The 19,896-nt window shown below is 39.8% G+C and overlaps 1 protein-coding gene across 1 annotated transcript in view; it reads left to right on the top strand.

Moving 5' to 3' along the window:
* CPS1 (carbamoyl-phosphate synthase 1) overlaps window positions 1-19,896 on the top strand; it is a 177,406-nt gene that overhangs the window by 9,665 nt on the left and 147,845 nt on the right. Inside the window, exon 2 of the mRNA XM_087953795.1 lies at window positions 11,264-11,373. Within this exon, the coding sequence (XP_087809921.1) occupies window positions 11,264-11,373 (110 nt within the window). The remainder of the gene's footprint in view (window positions 1-11,263; window positions 11,374-19,896) is intronic.

Raw genomic sequence — 19,896 nt, 5'->3', positions numbered from 1 at the left:
TTCTTGTGAAATACTTCTGGACTTTCTCAATTGTGTTAATATCACATACGTGATAAGGATTCCAGACTGATGAACTGTATTCGAGTATTGGTCTAGCAAATGTTTTGTATGCTCTGGTTAGTAGTGAGATATTACCAGAGAAAAAGCAACGTAGGATTAGGTTAACAACTCTTAATGCCTTTTTGGCTATGTAGTTGCAGTGAGCTCTAGCACTTAGATCATTAGAGGTGAGTATTCCCAGGTCCTTTACAGAGCTTGGGTCATCAACAAGATCTTGACTATTCAGCTTGTATTTTATTTTCTGATTTTTTTACCAATATGTAAGACAGAGCATTTATTTGTTGAGATTTGAGTTGCCATATGTTAGACCATTCAGATACATAGTCTAGATCTTTTGAAGGGTAGTAGTATTGTCTGTGGTATTGAACAGCTTTACATCATCAGCGAAGAGAACGCAATTGCTCTTGATATGATCACAAAGGTCGTTTATGTAGATTATGAAGAGAGTTGGTCCTAGAACACTGCCTTGGGGAACACCACTATTGACAGGTACTGGATTTGATAGGGCGTTCCCAATTTTGACCATTTGTTGTCTGTTTGACAGGAATGCTTCTATCCAGTTATTCAGTTGTCCAGAGATACCATAAGATTTTATTTTTAGGAGTAGTTTGTCGTGTACCACTGAATCAAAGGCTTTGCAGAAGTCTATGTAGATTGCGTCTATTGCTTTGCCCTGGTCGAGTTGAGTAGTCCATATGTTTTTGCAGTGTAAGAGTTGCAGATTACAGGATAGTTTTTTTCTGAAACCAAATTGTTTATTGGAGAGTAGGTTGTTTGTCTCTAAATGGAGGATGATGGATTGGTTAATAATTGATTCCATGACTTTACAGGTGACGCAGCATAAGGAGATTGGTCTGTAATTTTCAACTAGGCTTGGGTCTCCCTTTTTGAAGATGGGAATGACTGTGGCTTGTAACCATAGGTTGGGCAGGGACCAACTAGTAACCAACAACACTAGACTGAACAACTGCCTCGATCTCATCTTCTGCAATAGTTTGAATTTAATTTACCGATTACAAACCAAAGAACCCTTTTCCAGTAGTGATCACAATATGATTGACTTTTGCCTCAACATACGTCCACGCAAAAATCACCACAACGATGTCATCCCTAGTTGTAACTTCAAAAAAGGCAATTATGATCTTATAGATAACGATCTCTCATCCCTCGATTGGCAATCTCTATTCACTGGATGCAATACTGTTGAAGATCATTACAACATATTTTTACTTGAAGTCAAAAGAGTCATCAAACTATATGTTCCAACAACAACTCCAAAAACAAAACAAAAAAGCAGATTACCCATATCAATAAGGAAACTTCAATCCAAAAAGAGATCACTCTGGCGGAAAAACAAATCTGGTCACGTTGCTAATTTCAAAAACCGATATAAAAATTTATGCCACCAGATAAAGACCGAATGCACCAATTACCACATTAAACAAGAGGAAAACCTTCTAAGCACCAATTCCACCCGTGCTTTTTACAATTTTGTAAACAACAAACTAAAAGACTCAAGGTCCATCCCTCCCTTGATAGGACCTGATGGTAAAGACTGCAGCGATGACACCATTAAAGCCAACATCTTTAACACATTCTTCGGCTCAGTGTTTGTAAACAGTAATGGATCATGCCCAATGTTTCCTAGCCGTACCACAGACAACAATAATGATCTAATACATATCGATTTTACAGTAGACAACGTTGAAAAAGCACTACGCAACCTAAAACCATCTCTATCTATTGGACCGGATGGAATATGTGCCTACTTCTTAAGAAAACTATCCGCTGCCATAGCCAAACCTCTAAGCATAATCTTTGAAAGATCTTTCAGAACCAGCTCCCTGCCCAACCTATGGTTACAAGCCACAGTCATCTTGACACATTCTTTTTCTTTTAGGATCTCCTTATTTAGCATCCATCTTCTGTTCTTTTTCAGTCCTTTCCAAGTTATTTTAATAGGATTATGGTCGGCCCATGTGTTAGTTTCAATTTCTATTTTTTTTATATTACGCTCAATTTCCACATTTGTCCATAACATATCCAATCTTGACCATGATGTGTATAGTGCTGAATAATAGGTATATTGTTTTTTGTCTGGATTTCTTTCTCTCCATATGTCTTTTTATCCTAATTCTTCCGCCATTTGATAAAATACTTTTGGTAATGTTTTCCTTTTCCTTTTTTCCCCTGGATTTTCATTATAATCTTTTCCTAAACTTGCTATTGCATTGAAATCACCTAGCAGGCATATGTTCTCATATTCCTGTTCTACTAATTTTCTGTATACTTTAGTATAAAATTTTTCTTGTTTCTCGTTCGGTGCATATATCACTGTCAATAACATTTTCTTATAGTTTATATAAACTTCTAATATCAGGATCCTACCATCCTCGTCTGCATATACCTGCTTTGCTTGTAAATGTTTCTTAATATATATTGCTATCCCCCTTTTTTTGTTGGGCTAGAGATACATATAAATCTCCTAATTTTGTTGCTTCTAACAGCTTACTTTGATGTTTCTGGATATGTGTTTCTGGAAGGCATATGATGTCTAAGTTCAATTTCTGTAGTTTAGTTATCGTTTTTTTCCTCTTAAATTGTGAATTTAAACCGTTGATGTTAATGGAAATCAATTTGATTTCTTCCACCATCTTACTCTGTAGTTGTTACTTGTTGAAGCTTGTTTGCTCTTGTTTGGTGTCTCGTTCTTACGCCTTCTCTTTCCACTTCTTCCTGTTCTCTTTCTTCTTGTTCTATTTCTCTTTCTTCCACCCAACCTTCTTCTTGGCTCCTGGTTTCCACTTCCTCATTGCTGTTCTGGTCTACTCCTGATACCACATACACTTCAAAAAATTTCGTAGCTTTTTCTGTACTATCTATTTTAAATTTCTTATCCTGCCATGATATTAACATTCCCTCTGGGATGAGCCATTTGAACAAGATGTTATTCAGTTGGGCGGTCAGGAATCTATATTTCTTTCTGTGTTCCCTTATTCTTCTTGGAATTTGTTTCAATGTGACAATTTCTGTTTCCTTAAATATCAGCAGCTCGTCTCTCATCACTTTGTATATCTCATCTCTCAGTTGTTTCTTTGAGAATCGTATATGAGCCTCTCTTGGAAGTTTAAAATGTCTTGTATAGTTGGTATATATTCTATATACCTCATCCATTTTCCTTCAAACCTCTTGGCCCCTTTTGCTTCTGCTGTGAGATCTGCCATTAATTTGGGCAAGTCCTCCCCCATTTCTTCTGTTACATTCTGAAATCTGAGGAAGTAATCAGCCTTTTCCATCTCCAAATATGCAATTGCCTTTTCTAATTTCCTGTTCTCTCCTATTAATTTCTGTTCTATTGATTCTACTTTCTTGTCTGTTGTTCGACTTTTGCCTCCACAACTTTCATCTTATGTTCCGTCTTTACTACTGTTTGTTGGATTGTACTTCTCATCTAGTTTCCATATTTTACCTTTCATTTCCCCCATTTCAGTTTTAAAGTCTGCGTGGTTTCTCGCCATCGTTTCTTGTATTGTTGTTAATGCCATTTGAATTGTTTGCATATTGGAGAGAAAATGTCTCGGAGTAATTGATATCATGGATACTTTCTGGATGCCTTACACCTGACTTGTCTTCTCAGGATTCAGCATGCTCTCTATCGAATGTTGTCCTGCTGGTGATGCTATTGTTGATGTTGGGTTGGATGTTGTTTTCTTCCCAATCTTAGCAGTGGTTGTCGTGGTGGACATCTTAGGCTTCCCAAATCTACCTATTTTCTTAAGAAAGTCTTTCAATATTATCATCCATTGTATCAACTCACTTCTGGGTTTTCTGTGTTTATCTCTTCCATTTTATCTTATTCTAATCCCTTCAGTTTATCACTACGAGGTCTAATATGCTTAGTAATGTCTCTCCTTAATTTTATGTACACCATATATATATATATATATATATATATATATATATATATATATATATATATATATATATATATATATATATATATATATATATATATATATATATATATATCATTCAGCTTTGTTCGGGTATTTTCCCACGTCATCGTAGTTGTGCTTTTAAAGTTGTAGCAACGTTTCGGCAATAAAGTTGTAGCAACGTTTCTTCTGTACAGAAGCCTGATGATGGCAGATGAGATTCTGCCGAAACGTTGCTACAACTTTTCGGGTTTTCTCCCGCGTAAGATTGGAAGTATCTAGGCAACGTTTTGATGAAGTCTCATTCATCATCTTCAGGCTTCTGTCTTCAGCTCTGTGCTTCTCAGAGTGATGTGAGCTTGCAGCTGCTTCTTCCTTTTAACTGCTAGTGGGGTGTGACTTGATTGGGAGGGGGCTTGGCTGTGTTCTGATTGGGTGGGGGTGTGTTCTCATTGGTTGGGGGTTTGGCTGTGTTCTGATTGGTTGGGGGTTGGCCATGTTCTGATTGGCTGGAGGTGTGTTCTGTTCAGGTGGGGGGCTTGGTTGTGCTCAGGTTGGTCTTAGTTACTGGGGGATTTGAGCTGGTGAGCTGTGATCTTGCTGTTTGGCTTCGAGTTCGTGGTCGTGCTGCATCTTCATGGTGGGGGTCAGTTCGCTTCATGTATGGCTCAGAGGGGTTTGAAGTGGGTAGTGATGCAGCTGCAGTGCGGCTTCTGGTCTGTGGTGGTGTCTCATCTTCTGTGTGGGTGTGAGTCTGCTTTTTACGTGGAAGTGTGGTGGTGGCATCTTGTTTGGCCCTCGTGGGTGTGGGTCTGGTGTCATTCATCATGTTAGGTACTCGTCTGTTCATGAGGGCGGGTTTCCAAATGGCTGATAAGCGGGAGGTGTCATCTCTTTTATTCATGCTGTGTGGGCGTTTTTCTATCTCTATGGCTTCTCTGATTATTCTGTTGTTGAAGTGTTCGGTTTTGGCGATAGTTCTGGTATTTTTAAAGTCAATCTCATGTCCTGTGGCTTTGAGGTGTTGGACCAGGGAAGAGGTCGGTTCTTCTTTTTTGATTGAGTTCTTATGTTCTTCAACGCGTGCACTTATTCTTCTGTTAGTTTGTCCAATGTATGTGGTGGGGCAGGCGGTGCAAGGGATTTCGTATACTCCTTGGTTTTCTAACTCGATTTTGTCTTTAGGGTTTCTTAGGATGGTGGATATTTTTCTGTTTGTGCAGAATGCAGCACGACCACGAACTCGAAGCCAAACAGCAAGATCACAGCTCACCAGCTCAAATCCCCAGTAACTAAGACCAACCTGAGCACAACCAAGCCCCCACCTGAACAGAACACACCTCCAGCCAATCAGAACATGGCCAACCCCCCCAACCAATCAGAACACAGCCAAACCCCCAACCAATGAGAACACACCCCCACCCAATCAGAACACAGCCAAGCCCCCACCCAATCAAGTCACACCCCCACTAGCAGTTAAAAGGAAGAAGCAGCTGCAAGCTCACATCACTCTGAGAAGCACAGAGCTGAAGACAGAAGCCTGAAGATGATGAATGAGACTTCATCGAAACGTTGCCTAGATACTTCCAATCTTAGCGGGAGAAAACCCGAATAACCAAAGATCCACATACAAATACCCATGAGAACCTCAGAATATATATATATATATATATATATATATATATATATATATATGTGTGTGTGTGTGTGTGTGTGTGTGTGTGTGTGTGTGTGTGTGTGTGTGTAGGTCTAGGTGTGTTCGGGTCTTTTCCCGTGTTAGATTAAGAGTATCTTGGCGACGTTTTGGCAAGGTCCCACTCGCCATCCTCAGGCTGGTGCTTTCGGCTTCGTGCCAGTGCAAGCAGTGTGTGATCGGAGCTGCCGTCTCTCTATATATACTGGTGGTGGGGGCTGGTGTGCTGGGCTGGTTGGCTGTGCTGCTGCCTCTTGTCTATGAAAAGACCCAAACACACCTAGACCTACATACCTGTACCCATGAAAATCTACGAATATATATATATATATATATATATATATATATATATATATATATATATATATATATATATATATATATATAAAACAATAATGTTAAAATAAATATCATTATTGTTTATAATCTATGATAGTCTATAACCCTCTTAATTTCCTAATCTTATTTAGTACTTTTAATAAATTGAGTATAATCCTAAATAAAATAGATTATATAGTAAACATATACAATTCAATAAGTATAGATAAATATGTGTTTGATTATTTTATTTTCTTATATACTATATCTTATAACTTTCTTATAGCTCAATTAAGTCTATGAATCAATATATAGCCATTAATTAGTTATACATCAATTGATTAATTAGTTGTTGTCCAAAGTATCAAATTGTGGAAAGATATAAAGGATATATAGGGTATAGCAGTTATGTAGCAATCTATAAATTAGGATACATAAATTAATTCTTCTTACAAACATTCTCATATATATATATATTCTTAAGTTTTCGCGGGTACTTACATGTATGGTATTCAGTTTTGTTCGGGTATTTTCCCACGTCATTATAGTTGTGCTTTTAAAGTTGTAGCACGTTTCGGCAGAATCTCATCTGCCATCATCAGGCTTCTGTATTGTGTTCGTCTGTGAGTCAGACTTTTAGACAAACACAATACAGAAGCCTGATGATGGCAGATGAGATTCTGGCAAAACGTTGCTACAACTTTAAAAGCACAACTATAATGATGTGGGAAAATACCCGAACAAAGCTGAATACCATACATACATACATACATACATACATACATACATACATAGGTTTTTTTTAGTATACAAATTTGAATTTAATACTTAGAAATTATTCAGCTTTCTTCTTCTTCCTTCCTTCTTCTTTTCCCTTTCTTCTGCACACCGTCAAATTACTTTCCTCATTTCCTGTTTCATTAGCCGTCTTTAACTACTTAGTCACTTTCACTCTCAAATTGCACAGTCACAGCTTTCTGTCAAATGGTTCCACTCTCCATTCAATTACAGTTCTCCATTAAAGTTCCAATTGTTCTCTCTAATGTCTCTTTTCTGCTCTGCTAGTAATCAATCCAAATTGTAGAAATTTTAAATTTTAAGAGTCTCGATCTTTTCTTCTGCGGCACTCTCTTTCAGCTGTCAAACTTTTCTGTTTCCTCCTCTCCCTTTCGCTCTGCTATCCCCCACCAATTAGCCGCTGTATTCACTCTCTCTGGAGACTCCCTCTGTCAAGAATCTTTCACAGGGCTCTCTTCTCTCACCTCTCAACAACTGTCCCAGTCTGTCGTTCTTCTTCTGATGTCTTGCATTGATCCACTTTCCTGCTTCCCGATTGCAGCTGGCTGTCACAGCTTCGGACCCACCGTAGATGCAGGGTTTCTTTTGCACTGGATTCAAAGGGCTTCCCCTCATCGCAGTGGAAGGTTGCTTTCCTCCACTCTGCTCCTAGGTTTCCCCTTCTAATTTGTGTGTCTCTCCAAGGCTTCATGATGCCTCTGAGAGCTTCCAAGCATGAAAATTCGGATATAGGATTGCAGAGATTGCTTTCCTGCTCCGCTCCACTGTGACCTCACCACTGGAAGTCCTGGTATTTTGCTTTTATATATATAGATAACATATTCAAAATTACCCTCATTAAAATTCTAAATTCCTTTGTTATTCACCTTATAATGCAAAAATATCTATTCCATTTATCTCCCTTTCTCTAACTTCTAGCCCTTTTTTATTATCCATCGTCTCTCACTTGCATTAAAGCTTTAATTATTCATTTCTTAACTTGTCTCCCATATTCTTCTCTTGGATCTTTATCTGTATCTGTTACCACTTCTTGGCCACTCCTTTTAAACATTTCTCCCTTCTCTACCCAGTTCCACTCTCTCATTTTCAAGTTGTCTACTTGTTCTAGTCACTCTCCCCCTAAAAAACCTCCCTGCAGTTCCAATTCCTGCTTAACTTTTCTTAAAATACTCCCCCCTTAGCTTATATCATCAATCATTGTCATTTTTATTTTTATCTCCTTCTTGTCATTTCTTTTTGTTTGTTGTTTTCTCTGTTCTATTTTTTCAGCTGCTCTTTTGGTTAACTCCTCCTCTTCCTGGACATCCTGTTTTCTCTTTGTCATTTCTGCCTTGATTTCCAGCTCTACATCTATTCTCTGTATTTTATTCCAAATCTCCTTGCATCTTCTTATCAAAGTATCCTTCATATCCTGAATTTCCAACACAATTTCTTCCCAAATTCCACTCATCTTTGTTTTTGTTTATTTTATTTCCTTTTGTTCAATAACCCAACAATCTTTTATTCAAACCAAAGCCACTTCTCAAACAAAAAATTCTATGTCCAATGTCCAGGAGTCTTTGTATTCCCAGGTTAATCAATATGTTCCTCTAGATCAGGGGTGGGCAAACTACGGCCCGCGGGCCACATCCGGCCCGTTGGTCTGTCCAATCTGGCCCGCCCTGAAAAAAAAATCGCTGGGCGTGGCGTATGTGCCCTGTGCCGTGTGGCCCCAAAGCTGCAAAACAGTGCGGAGCGCTCTTGGGGTAGGAAAGAAAAGAACTTTGCAAAGGCCTCGGCTGGGAGTTCGAAATCACCTTCGAGTGCGACCTCTCCGAAGGTGAGTCCCCGCCGATCCCCTTTTTTTCCAGGGCTTCCCGGCTTAAACTTTGCAAAGGCAAAGTTTGCAGGCTGGAGCATCTTCCCGCCGAGGAGCGGGAAGGTTCCGCCCGGTGGCGGGCGGGCTGCTTAAACTTTGCTCAGGCGGCACTTTAAAAGCCTGCTCCCAGCACCCGAGCAACTTCCCAACAACTTTCGGCTTCCTTTTAAATCGCGGGCACTCGCGCCTGGCCCCGAGCCGCGTGGCAGAGGGGAAGCCCGGCGGGCGGGCGGGCTGCTTGGAGGAGGGCGACCCGGCGGTGCTCCGGCAGCAGCAACAGGCAGTTCCGCCCGGGCTCCGCTCAGGTGTCCGGCTGGGGCTGTAAGGAGTTGCTACCGCCGGCGCAGCTCGCGGCTCCAGTCCCGCGTTGCCTTGGGAAGGAAAAGGCAAAACCAGGAGCCGCTGAGCCTGAGCCTCCGGTGCCGCTGCTCCGTTGCAAAGCACCGCCGTGGCTCTTCCTTTTTGCCTTTCCTTCCCAAGGCAACGCGGGACTGGAGCTGCGCGGAGCTGCGCCGGCGGTAGCAACTCCTGACTCAGGGGCCTCCGAGGGGAGGGGAAGGAGGAGAAGAGGGGGGAAGGGGGCGATTCCCAAAAATCTTGTGCTGACCCGGCCCGTCTGTCAAATTTTAAAAGTCAATGCGGCCCCTGAGCCAAAAAGTTTGCCCACCCCTGCTCTAGATAATCCAAAAGTGGAACATTCATAGATCCTCCTACCAATTCAGTCTATATTGAAACTTTCAGGGGTCTTTTTAGTAATAAAGTTTTTCTTATTCTCCCCTTCAAATCTCCCAAAGCCAGGCCTTTCCAGGATTTTGGGAATATGTTGTGCCTTCCTATGATAGCAGGTGGCGCTCTTACATCAGTTTTCACTTTGTCTTGTCTTTCTTATTTCTTGTTCAATTTTACTCAAATTCTCCAAAAAGTAGATATATTAGCTTTTTATGTAAATGGTTCCAGCATTTTACAATGCCTATCCAAAGCCAATGTCTGTCCAATTTAAAAGTCCAATTTTCTGTTTTCTTCCTTTCTCTTCTGTTTTAGAATCTTAAGATTTTATTTACAGTGTTAGGTCACTGCCACTTTAAAGATAGTTCTGAGTCTCTCTTTTTCTGAAACTTCTTTTTTGCACTTTAAATAAATCACCCAGTTTCAGACTGTTCACTGACTCCACTCCAGCACTCTTCTTGGAAGTTAAGCTGTCTCCAGCTGTGTAGCAACCATCTTGGCTAATGTCAGCCTCAAGATATCTTCCACATCTTATACCTTCTGCATCCTAACTATTGCATCTTCTCTGCTGCTATGCTATACTATTTCTTTCGGCTGTCATTAGCAACTTTTCTCCTCTCCATGGCATAGAGCAGTGATCCCCAACCTTTTTGACGCCCGCTGCCCGGTACGGCATCAGCTGGGCGCCGCCATCTTTTTGATGAAAAAGTGCTTCCGGTGACCTCACTGGAAGCACGTTTTCATCAAAAAAGATGGCGATGCCAGCGCTTCGTGAGCTTTTCCGGTAGAAATGGCTTTCTACCGGAAAAGCTCACCGAAGCGCTAACACCGCCATCTTTTTTGATGAAAGCGTGCTTCGTGAGCTTTCTACCCGAAAAGCTCACCGGAAGCACTTTTTCATGAAAAAGATGGCAGCGCCAGCAAGCCGCGCCGGTAGGGAGTTGTTCCGCGGACCGGTACCGGTCCGTGGACCGGTGGTTGGGGACCCCTGGCATAGAGGGCGGAGAAAGCCTGGGACTCTACAAGGGAGTTGCGTTCTCCCCTGGAAACTCTCAGGATGCCCCTCCTTTGCTTCACTGCCCCTCCAAGATGGCTTTGGCTTTTTACAGAGCCCATGAACAAGGAGAAGCCAGTGCAGGGATGGAGAGCTCCATTCCCTTGTGATAGTATCACTGCAATGTCACTTCCTCTGACCGCCATGTCTCTTTTCTGTTCATAATTTGATAGGCCTATTGGGTTCACTGGTTCCCTTGAGGTTATATCTACCATCCTATCCCCAGGTTGGACAGGATCCCAATGTCAATATTCTTAAATTTGCAACATACGTTTTTTAATTTTCAGATTAAGCATCATATACATTGACCAGGATTAGGCTCAAGAAATGTCCCACAGTTCTTTCCTGCACAAGCCATTGTCTTTCTGCAAAGCATCAATACGGTCTGCATTTTTAGCAACAATATGTATTACTCTATTACAAACAACCTTGAAGCACTTGTTGTTGTTTAGGCTTTATTGTTTTTAGTGTTGCCTTTATTGTTCTGCATTTCTATTATTTATTTGACCAAATCTCCCATTTCACCTGAGGAAGGTTATTTGTTTTGTTTTAAAGTTGACAAAATGGAGTCCAAGCTGAATTCTATTAAGGTATACTTAACTAATTTTATGAGCTACATTGAATTTTACTACAGTAGTATATGCTATTGTTAAAATAGAGTTTTTTCCCCTCACTAACTATAAAATATAACACAGCCACCAAAAGTCTTCCATTTTCAGCTTGTGTACAGATGACACAATTATAAAGAGTAAAATGGTATTAGAAGTAATTATGCACATGTAGATAATGAAATGCTGATTATTATCGACTTTTTCCTCTAGGCACAGACTGCCAATTTGGTGTTGGAAGATGGTACTAGTATGAGAGGCTACTCTTTTGGGCATCCATCCTCTACAGCTGGAGAAGTTGTATTCAATACTGGCCTTTCTGGGTAAGATCACATGATCTATTTGTCATAATACTATGATAATAAAATCAGAGATGGGCTGCACATACTGTAACAACTAGTTCGCCTAGTGCAGAACCGAAAATGTGAGTGTGCCATGCCCCCCCTCCACACACAGCTTCAAAAATACGGGGATTTCCTGTGCATGGCAGCTGCAGTGAGTAGAGTGGGTGGGGCGTGGAAAGCAGCTGGGCTGCATGGGTGGGGTGAGCAAGCCAGATATATAGGACAGGATATCACCAGGGCAGGTGGGCAGGCCCAGCCAGTGGTCAGAACTACAGATATGGAAGAGCCAGTCCAAACCAGCAGCAGCCCACCACTGAATAAAATGGTATCCACATTAGAATGATATGCTTCCCACCCAGAGGTTGTATTCAGCAGGTTCTGACCAGTTCTGGAGAACTGGTAGTGGAAATGTTGAGTAGTTCAGAGAACCAGCAAATACCACCTCTGACTGGAGATTTTACAGTATCCTTCCCCTGTCATGCCCACCAAGCGACGCCCTCAGAACTGGTAGTAAAAAGAATTAAATCCCACCACTGTTCCCACCCAAAAGTTTGGACAATTATTTCTTTTTCAAACCCTTGAATTCTATGTGATCTCAGTTGTCCCTAGTTCAGTTTGGTAAATCTCTCTTCCTGCTCTCTAAATTTCTCTATGAACCACAAACTACATTTGGACTTATTCCTTTTAACCAGAAAAAAGAGAGATAATAATGCAGATGGATTCCAAAAACAGAGGTGGAAACTTAAACCAGCCTGAAGTTGCTCTCTCCTCTAGAAATACTTCCAGAAGCCCCATGATTAACTTCCCATAGTGATGTTTAATTCAGTCTCATCTACAAACATTATGTTTGCTAGGGGAAGTTGTGGCAGGAAGGAACACTGGCACTGGGAAGTTTGATTTTCTCTCCACATTTTCTCCAAGGAGAGGTAAAACATCCCATTAAGCTTATAGCAGCAGCTTCTGGTGATTTCCTCACTTTTCTTTCATCTTTTCAATATGAGAAATTTGGAGAGTTGCCTACTCAAATTGCTACAACACAATTAAGTAATGACTCACCAATGGGTTGACTTTTTTCCAATTTCCTAATGAGGGGCTAGAGAAACAGAGCACTATAAACTTTTACTTCCTAGTCATTTACAAAGGCTATTTCTCTATGACATGTTTATTTGTTATTAATTTAACCAAAGTTTATTCAGTCTTTTTCATTGTTGTGATACAACCAGAATTAGCTATATTGGATTTAAATCTTACCAACAGGCATAAAATTTTAGAAGGGGTTGAAGTTGCAGAAACTTTGGGAGAGAATTACCATATCATACTGGAATTTCAGGCACAAATAATCAGACAAAGTCAAATTAGTATCTTGGACTTATGAGAGCTGACTTCAACAAACTTAGAGAACAAACTTCCTTGCTGTGGAAAATATATATATTTCTGTTTGCATCTAATAATCTTTTTATGTATCACCATTTATATTAACAAGGTTCACTGTATTCATTCAGATTCTTTGATTTTACAGGGAAAAATACTCTTGTTTTACATCCTTTTTAAAATGCCAACCTTTTCTTTAAACACATTTCTAAAATCAAAACTTTCTAATACATCTTTTCCTTTTAACTTCTTAACATACATACTTTGAAATTCAATATTAAATTTAGTCCCTCCCTCCAAACTATCCTCATAGAATAATATTTTTTTCTTTTGTATACATACCTTTTAAAACTCTATTTTTTCTTTAAACTAATACATCCTTTTCTTTCACTTTCCCTTAACGTGGATACTTTCCAATACATTTTCCAATAACATTTTGCATACTTTAGGAATTACTTAGGATATGTGTGTGTGTGTGTGTGTGTGTTGTGTTGCGTGTTGTGTGTGTGAGAGAGAGAGATACATTTAATTTTTTTTAGATTAGGACTTTCTTTCATTTACAAATATCAAACAGGTTAAAATCCATCTTAATTCAGTTAACTCATTAAGTTTTAGTCACTCCTTCCAGCTTGTCTTCATGGAGTAAAATCTTTCTTCTCTGGAAAGTTTATCAAGTAGTTATAAACTTCCCTTTTTTCAAGGATTGCTCAACCTTGTTAATGTCCTTAAAGAAAAAATCCCAAACGTTTCCTTTTAAAAGTTGCAGATTTTCTTGAAGCTCATCTTTCAATTGTGTTGAGGGATTTGTATTTAAACTATTGTAAGAAGAGTTGTTGTTTAACACGTTGTTCCCAGCCTTGTCTACATCTGTCCACTGTGATAAACAGCCAGCTTCTGGTGCAGCCTATCAAGAAGGGTGAGACTTTCTCCTCACAAGCAGTCTGGCTGACCTTCTCTGCTCCTGCCTTTTCTCTGCACTACATGTTCTTGGATCAGGTGCAGAAGGCAGCAGTTCCTCCTCCTCCTCCTCCTTGCTCACTGGCTGAAGCTGCATGATTTTCCCACCTGGAGCCTCAGCCAAATCCCTCACTGACGGCTGCTCAGAGCCATCAAGCAACTCAGCTCCTAATGTGCCAGAAACTGGTTCATCCTCCCATGAGCTGACATCTAGAGAGGTATCTGGGGAAACATCCAGAGGAGTCATCATAGTCTCTGTCTTCAAGTGGATGGAAGGGGAAGTCAACAAATTTGCAGATCACACCAAGCTGGAGGAAATAGCCAACATTTTAGAAGATAGACTCAAAGTACAGAAGGATCTTGACAGTTTTGAACACTGGGCCCTACCAACAAAATACAATTAAGTGTGAGAAATGTATGGTCTTACACTTAGGCAAGAAAAACCAAATGCAAAGGTATAAAACAGATGGTACCTGGCTCAACAGTAGAGACTGTGAGCGGAATCTAGGCATCCTATTGGGCCACCACTTCAGTATGAACCAACAATTTGCTGCAACTGCTTAAAAATAAGCCAATGCAGTTCTAAGCTACATCAACAGAGGGATAGTATCAAAATCATGTGAAGTAATAATACCACTTTATACCTCACTGGTAAGACCACACTTGGAGTACTGTATCCGGTTCTGGTCATAAAAATAAAAAAATGCTGAGACTGATAAAGAATGCAGAGAAGAGCTCAAAGATGATTAGGGATTTTTAAACTAAACTGTACAACAAATAAATGAGGGAACTAGGTATGTCTAATCTGATAAAGAGAAGGATTAAAGGGTGACATGATAGCTGCATTTCAATTATTGAGGGGTATGACAGAGGACTTTTCTCCAAAGCTCTTGAAGGTAGGACAAGAAGTAATGGGTGGAAGTTCGTTAAAAAGAAATCCAATCTATAATTAAGAAGAATTTTCCTGACATTGAGAACAATTAATCAGTGGAATGGCTTGCTTTCAAAAACTGTGGTTGCTCCATCAGTGGAGTTTTTCAAGAAGAGATTAGATAACCATTTTTGTGAAATGGCATGGGTTGGACTACAGACCTTCTAGGTCCGTTCTGACTCTGTTATTCTATGTTATGTGTTCTGATACTGTGAATTGTAACTAACTATAAAGAAGTACTTCACACCTCTTGTTGACAATCTTGTGATTCAGTGTCACCTGAAGCCAGACAGTGTCCTAATGAAAATTAACAAGTTGTCCTATTTTCTTCAGTTAATTTCTGACACAACACAGATAAACGTGCTTTAAAAGTAAACATTCAGGGCTCAGAAATATAATAGTAATCTTCTCATGTAATGTTACAGCAGATTTTTAAAACATGGTTGTACACATGGGTGGGATTCAAATTTCTTAACAACCGGTTCTGTGGGCGTGGCCTAATTTGTGGGTGTGGCTTGGTGGTCATGTGACTGGGGTGGGGAGTGGCTTGCTGATTGGGCATGGCTACGTGGTCATGTGACAGGCGGGTGTGGCTACATGGTCATGTGATGGGTGGGCGTGGCCATGTGGCTGGCAACCCAAAGTTAAGTAGTCCTCACTTAATGACCAGGTGCTCACTTAGTGGCCAATTGCTTAGCAAATGCTTTTTGCCAGTTTCCAAGGCCTGGGGAGGCCCAGGCAAGGCCCAGGCAGGTGGCCATGTGGCTGGCAACCCAAATTTAAGTGGTACTCACTTAATGACCAGGTGCTCGCTTAGTGGTTAATTGCTTAGCATGATATAAAGATTAATGCAAATTGGAAAGGAAAGACTGCAGAGATTGTGCACAAGTGATTTGTACCAACCAACACACTATGTAACTGAAGATGGTTTATGTTTTATGTTTTTGTTTATGTTTAAAAAAAACACTTTTATTTAAAAAAATTCATTTATGTATGCATGCAACTTCTTGTTACATTGATGTTGCTATACATTGATTTAAGCAGAAACAGATAATGTATAACATCAATGTAACAAGAAGTTGCCTGTCTTCCTTTTGGTAATTTGTTTTTTTAATTTATGTATTTATTTATTTTTTTTACTATGTTTTTGTTTTTATTAATCATAAAAACAAAAAAGATACTAAAGAAATAAACACATAAATAAAAATTATTTTACTAGCAAAGAAGAAACATCAAGATGAATAGTAAAATAATTTTTATTTATGTATTTATTTCTTTGGTATCTTTTTGTTTTTATGATTAATAAAAACAAAAACAGATAGTAAAAAATATAAATACATAAATAAAAAAAGCAACTTACCAAAGGGAGACAGGCAACTTCTTGTTACATTGATGTTATACATTGTATACAGCAAAATCAATGTAACAAGAAGTTGCCTGTCACCCTTTTGGTAAGTTGCTTTTCTTTATTTATGTATTTATATATTTCTTTACTATCTGTTTTTTGTTTTTATTAATCATAAAAACAAAACAGATACTAAAGAAATAAATAAACACATAAATAAAAATTATTTTACTATTCATCTTGATGTTTCTTCTTTGCTTAAAGAAACATCAAGACGAATAGAATAATTTTTATTTATGTGTTTATTTATTTCTTTACTCTTTTACTAAAGAGGAGGTAGGGGACCGGGCCAGCAGGAGCTGCTGCTTTGCCTCCTCACTACCAATCAGTGGTGGGAAGGCAAGGCAGCAACAATGGAGGGCCGCGGGTGAGGGAAGATGGGGGCAGGTGACTGGGACTGGCGGCGGTAGGTAGACGACCAGGTTGGAAGATCGTACCTACCAATCCGCATCTTCGGAGGCCAGTGGCAGGGTAGGCAATCTGGGTGGGCGAGGACGGCTAGCGCCCGGTGGCGGAAGGCAGGCAGGGCAAGGCAGGACGGCAGGGTGAGGATGGTTAGTGGTGGTGGCAACCGGGGCTTGTGGCTTGCCCTCACTCAGCAGGGCGGCAGAAGGCAGGCAGGGATGGACAGCTGGCTGACTAGCTGGCTGGCTGGCTGAGCTGCTGCTGCTGCTGCTGTGAGCGATGGCACCATGTGGGTAATTTTTTTAATTAGCGCAAATACACTATAAGTAGGGGGGGGCGGGTGGGGAGAATGAGAAAGGGATTTTTGCGCATACGCAGTAAAAAAAACTGTGTTTTTTTTTTAAAATGATTTTCTTTTACTTTGGAGCGGTGGATAGGGGTGGGGGCCAGGGCAGCGAAGGGAGGGGCAGGCAGGGGAGAATGAGGAAGGGATTTTCGTGCGTGCGCAGTAAAAGAAACCTGTTTTTTTTTAAAAAAATGGTTTTCTTTTACTTTGGAGAGGCGGATAGGGGCGGGGGCCAGGGCAGTGAAGGGAGGGGCAGGCAGGGGAGAATGAGGAAGGGATTTTTGTACATCCGCAGTAATAAAAACCGTTTTTGGCCCATAGGAGTGGTGGAGAGGGGCGGGGCCAAGCAGGGGTCGGTTTTACCGGTTCTTAGCACTACCGGTGACGTTAACAACTGGTTCTATAGAACCGGTGCGAACTGGTAGAAACCCACCCCTGGTTGTACAGTTAAGTTATTCAAATACAAAAGTAACATCATGTTTTAAGCTTGAACCAGGACAGTATTTCCATATCTTCCAAAAGGAGCCCATTCCAGATTTTTAAATTGTCTGAAATAGCAGCTCTTCACAACCTAAAACTAATATTGAAATTTTTCATTTTTCCCTTTCCTCTTTGTAAGCAAGGGGAAATAATTATGCATACATATATGTAACATGTATCTGTGTATGAGAAAAGGGTTGGGAATGGATAAAAACTGTAAAGGTAGAAATAAAAGGGAAAATTGGAATAATCTCCTCTCTTTTTTCATCCAGCCAGTGAACCTATTTAAAAACAAAGCTTACTGTTATTTTTAAATAAACCATCTGCAGTTGAAATGATTTAGAAGAGTCTTAGTAACCAAAAGAGTTAAGAGGATGTTTTTAGGCTGAGTAATGGAAAGTCCAAAGAAAAAATGTTTGTGAAGTGAAAGTAAAGTGTATGCCTTTAAGTAACATTTTTAGTGAGAAAAGATGCTACCAGATTCCTTCTGATTGTTTCCTACCAAAGACTAAGCTAGCTGTCCTTCTACATTGACTATGGAGGAAATGTTGATGGAAATATTTGACTGAAATTGACTGAAAATGTTGCTGCCAAGCCCTTTTTCAGCTCAATAATCCTTCACAAACAAACAAACAAACAAATAAATAAGGAGAAAAGAGGAAGGAATATGTTTTTCATAGCATTTAGCAGCTTCCCCCCTTATCACACTTCATCCAGGTTTTTCTGATTGCCTAATTTAGCTGCTGTGAAGCAACCTCCTTCCCTCAGCACATTGATTGTCAGGCTCAAAAACATTCTCTCTCCTGCTGCTCTTCACCAGACTTCTAAGCTGTTATTTGGGTTAGCCTATTTAATTGCTTTTCATCTGAATTCCTAATGAATTATTTTGATCTTGATTTATGATCTCTTTGGCTGTTCACCTTTGTCTGCCTTCACTTGCCCTCTTTTATCTAATAATATAGAACTATTGTCTGTGCCTTCTATTTTTTCATATCTCTGCCAGTTGTATCTTTAGTCTATTTAGCGTCTTATTGTTTTATTCATTCTTAGTTGATTCTAAAAAGGGATTTATAACAAAAAGCGATTTAGTTAAATGAAATATTTAAAAAATTGAATACTTTTAAGTATATTATTTGCAAGAGAGTGTGGAAAGGGAACTTCATGAGGACAGTGGTGTCACCCAAGCAGGAAAAGCCCAAAGGGAACATCAAGCCAGCCATAAAACAAACTTGCATAGGAAAAGAAATTTAATAAAAGGTATTGAAAGAAGCCCCTTAGACAAAAGCCCAAATAATTAAGAAAACTAAGGAAACAAAAAAAGAAAACCCTTACAAACACAAGACATGCCAAATCAGCAAAACAAACAGACAAAAGACACAAAATATATTGCAAAGGAGACAGACAGGAGATTGCCACAAAACAAATATAAGAAACCATTAAGCAAAAAAAGGATTAGGACGAAACCGATAATCCAATCAAACCACCCCACAAAGTTTGCCTTCTGCACCCCGCGGAGTTTACCCTCCAGTGGAAAAGAAGACAATCCCTGACAGGATTTAAAACATTAAGAAATACAAACACAAGCACACACACACAAAATGAGAAAAAGGTATATAAATCAGGGGCTTATCATACAAAGCTAGCTAGCCCTGGGAACGCAGACTTCTTGCTATCTCTCGCCTTCCTGAAAATAAAAAGATCCAGCTTTCAAGCAGTTGTCTATCCTTGCACTGGAGCTCTCCCAGCAGGAAAATCGAATCCTCAGAAGAAAGGCATTTTCCAAGCCTTTCAACAGGAGCAAACAATGCAAAATGTAGCTACTTTTCCAGACAGGGTGGATTGGGGAAATCTCCTTAGAACTTACCTGCACTGCCTAGTTGCCCCGTCATCAGAACAAGACCCCAACTATCTTTGGAGTGTAGAAGTGACAATGTCAGCCTTTACTCACTTCCATGTCCTTGAAATTTGACCTCCAAATGTTATGGTTGGAAAATAATTTCCAATTATAAACTTATGCACTGTTGAACATTTCTCATAAAATGCTGACCTTCCTTGCAAGCTAACCCTACAATTAATTGCTGATTTTGCAGACAAACACCTGCTTCTGATCTAAGAGGTTCTAAGATCTTCCTTTATACCATCAGTGGTAAAACAGCATAGTAGCATTGGGTAATATGTGGAAGGTACACACACACACACACACACACACACACACACACACTTTTTTCCCTTTAATCTGCAATGAGGCTTCAGTGCATGGTTCTGCTACTTGTTTTTCCAGTTGCATGTAATTTGGCTTTTAACACATCTTATTCTTTTATCTGCCACCCTTTTAATTCAACCAATATATGAAAAATTGGTTTAAAATGATCTCTTATAATGACTTTAAATCAATCTATCATCTTACTCATTAATCTTGCTTATTAATCAAGGAGAGATGCTTATTAATGGGGAGCCAGTTTGAGTTAAGGCTCCAGTCTACAAACTAGGAGATTGTGAGTTCTGCCTTAGCCATGAAAACCAGTTGGGTAAACTTAGGCCAGTTACTGTCTCTCTGCCCAAACCACCTCACAGGAGGGTTGTGGGGGAAATAGGAGGAAGAAGTAT

This window comes from Notechis scutatus, chromosome 1, assembly GCF_049901735.1.
Source record: "Notechis scutatus isolate UNSWTSFEM ecotype Mainland chromosome 1, rNotScu1.2, whole genome shotgun sequence".
NCBI lineage: Eukaryota > Metazoa > Chordata > Lepidosauria > Squamata > Elapidae > Notechis > Notechis scutatus.
The sequence above is the reverse complement of the archived record's forward strand: the minus strand, read 5'-3'. Positions and strand labels throughout refer to the sequence as shown.